We start from the raw sequence: 979 nt of genomic DNA, 5'->3' as shown, positions 1-979 counted from the left end.
ATGTGCTCATTTATCTTATGTGCATTCCAGGTTCTTTAGGATCTGCATAAGCATGTGTCGTGACCTTTGTGTTCGATCAATTCTTGAGCAAGGCCAAGGACCATCTCCTACCTACGTTCGCAGCAAATGCTTCCAGAATCTGGACGCCTTTGTACGTCTTATTGCCTTATTAGTCAAACACTCGGGGGAGGCAACAAACCCAACCACAAAGATCAATCTCCTGAATAAGGTAAGTCAAGTAAAAACTGATTTAAATGAAAGTAAATGCATGCTTTGGAATAAGTGCTTCATTATTAATTGGATTATTTAGATGTCAATTTCTTCTTTGTTATTGTTTTGGTAAATTTCATTCAGTTATGCATTGGCTCAAATAATGTGCCTTTTTTAATACTACGAAAACATGTTAACAGAACTAGAATTATTCTTTTCTATTTGAAATTTCAGGTCTTAGGACTCGTGTGTGGCATCATGATCCACGACATTGAGTCAAACGGCACTGAGTTCCAGCAGCTTCCATATCACCGCATTCTCATCATGCTTTTCCTTGAGCTCAACGCCCCTGAAGCGATCCTAGAGTCCATCAACCTTCCGGTATGTGAAGTAAGCTACACTCTCAGGGAACAATGCTAGCACATGTTCATCCACTGGTATGCTTTATTTGGAGGTGGGTTGACGGTCCCATGCACAAGACTTCACTAGGACATTGGGCTCCATCCCTTGTTTGTCAGCTGTAATGTCTTCATTTTTTCCTTATTCTGTTTTGACCTTTAAATAGCAACAGCCATATTCTTCAAAGTTAACAATCCCAGGAAAATTCATATCAGTTGAGTTAGGCCCTTTACATTTTAAAAGTTGTTGTCCTTAACTGTAGGGACAACATAATGGTTCTCATGATTTTCCTTGTTATAGAAGAAAGGGGTAATTGATTTTTTAGGATCATATGCTTACAGAATTTACAACTATGCTTCTTGTGTATGTA

At 38.6% G+C, this 979-nt stretch overlaps 1 protein-coding gene across 1 annotated transcript in view; it reads left to right on the top strand.

The window, feature by feature from the left end:
* The window catches only part of LOC119593394 (CCR4-NOT transcription complex subunit 1-like), a gene marked incomplete in the record, with an annotated part of 36,043 nt that overhangs the window by 29,907 nt on the left and 5,157 nt on the right, over nucleotides 1-979 (top strand). Inside the window, 2 exon segments of the mRNA XM_037942323.1 lie at nucleotides 31-229; nucleotides 445-600. Of these exon segments, the coding sequence (XP_037798251.1) occupies nucleotides 31-229; nucleotides 445-600 (355 nt within the window).

Source organism: Penaeus monodon, chromosome 32 (genome assembly GCF_015228065.2).
Source record: "Penaeus monodon isolate SGIC_2016 chromosome 32, NSTDA_Pmon_1, whole genome shotgun sequence".
NCBI lineage: Eukaryota > Metazoa > Arthropoda > Malacostraca > Decapoda > Penaeidae > Penaeus > Penaeus monodon.
The sequence above is the reverse complement of the archived record's forward strand: the minus strand, read 5'-3'. Positions and strand labels throughout refer to the sequence as shown.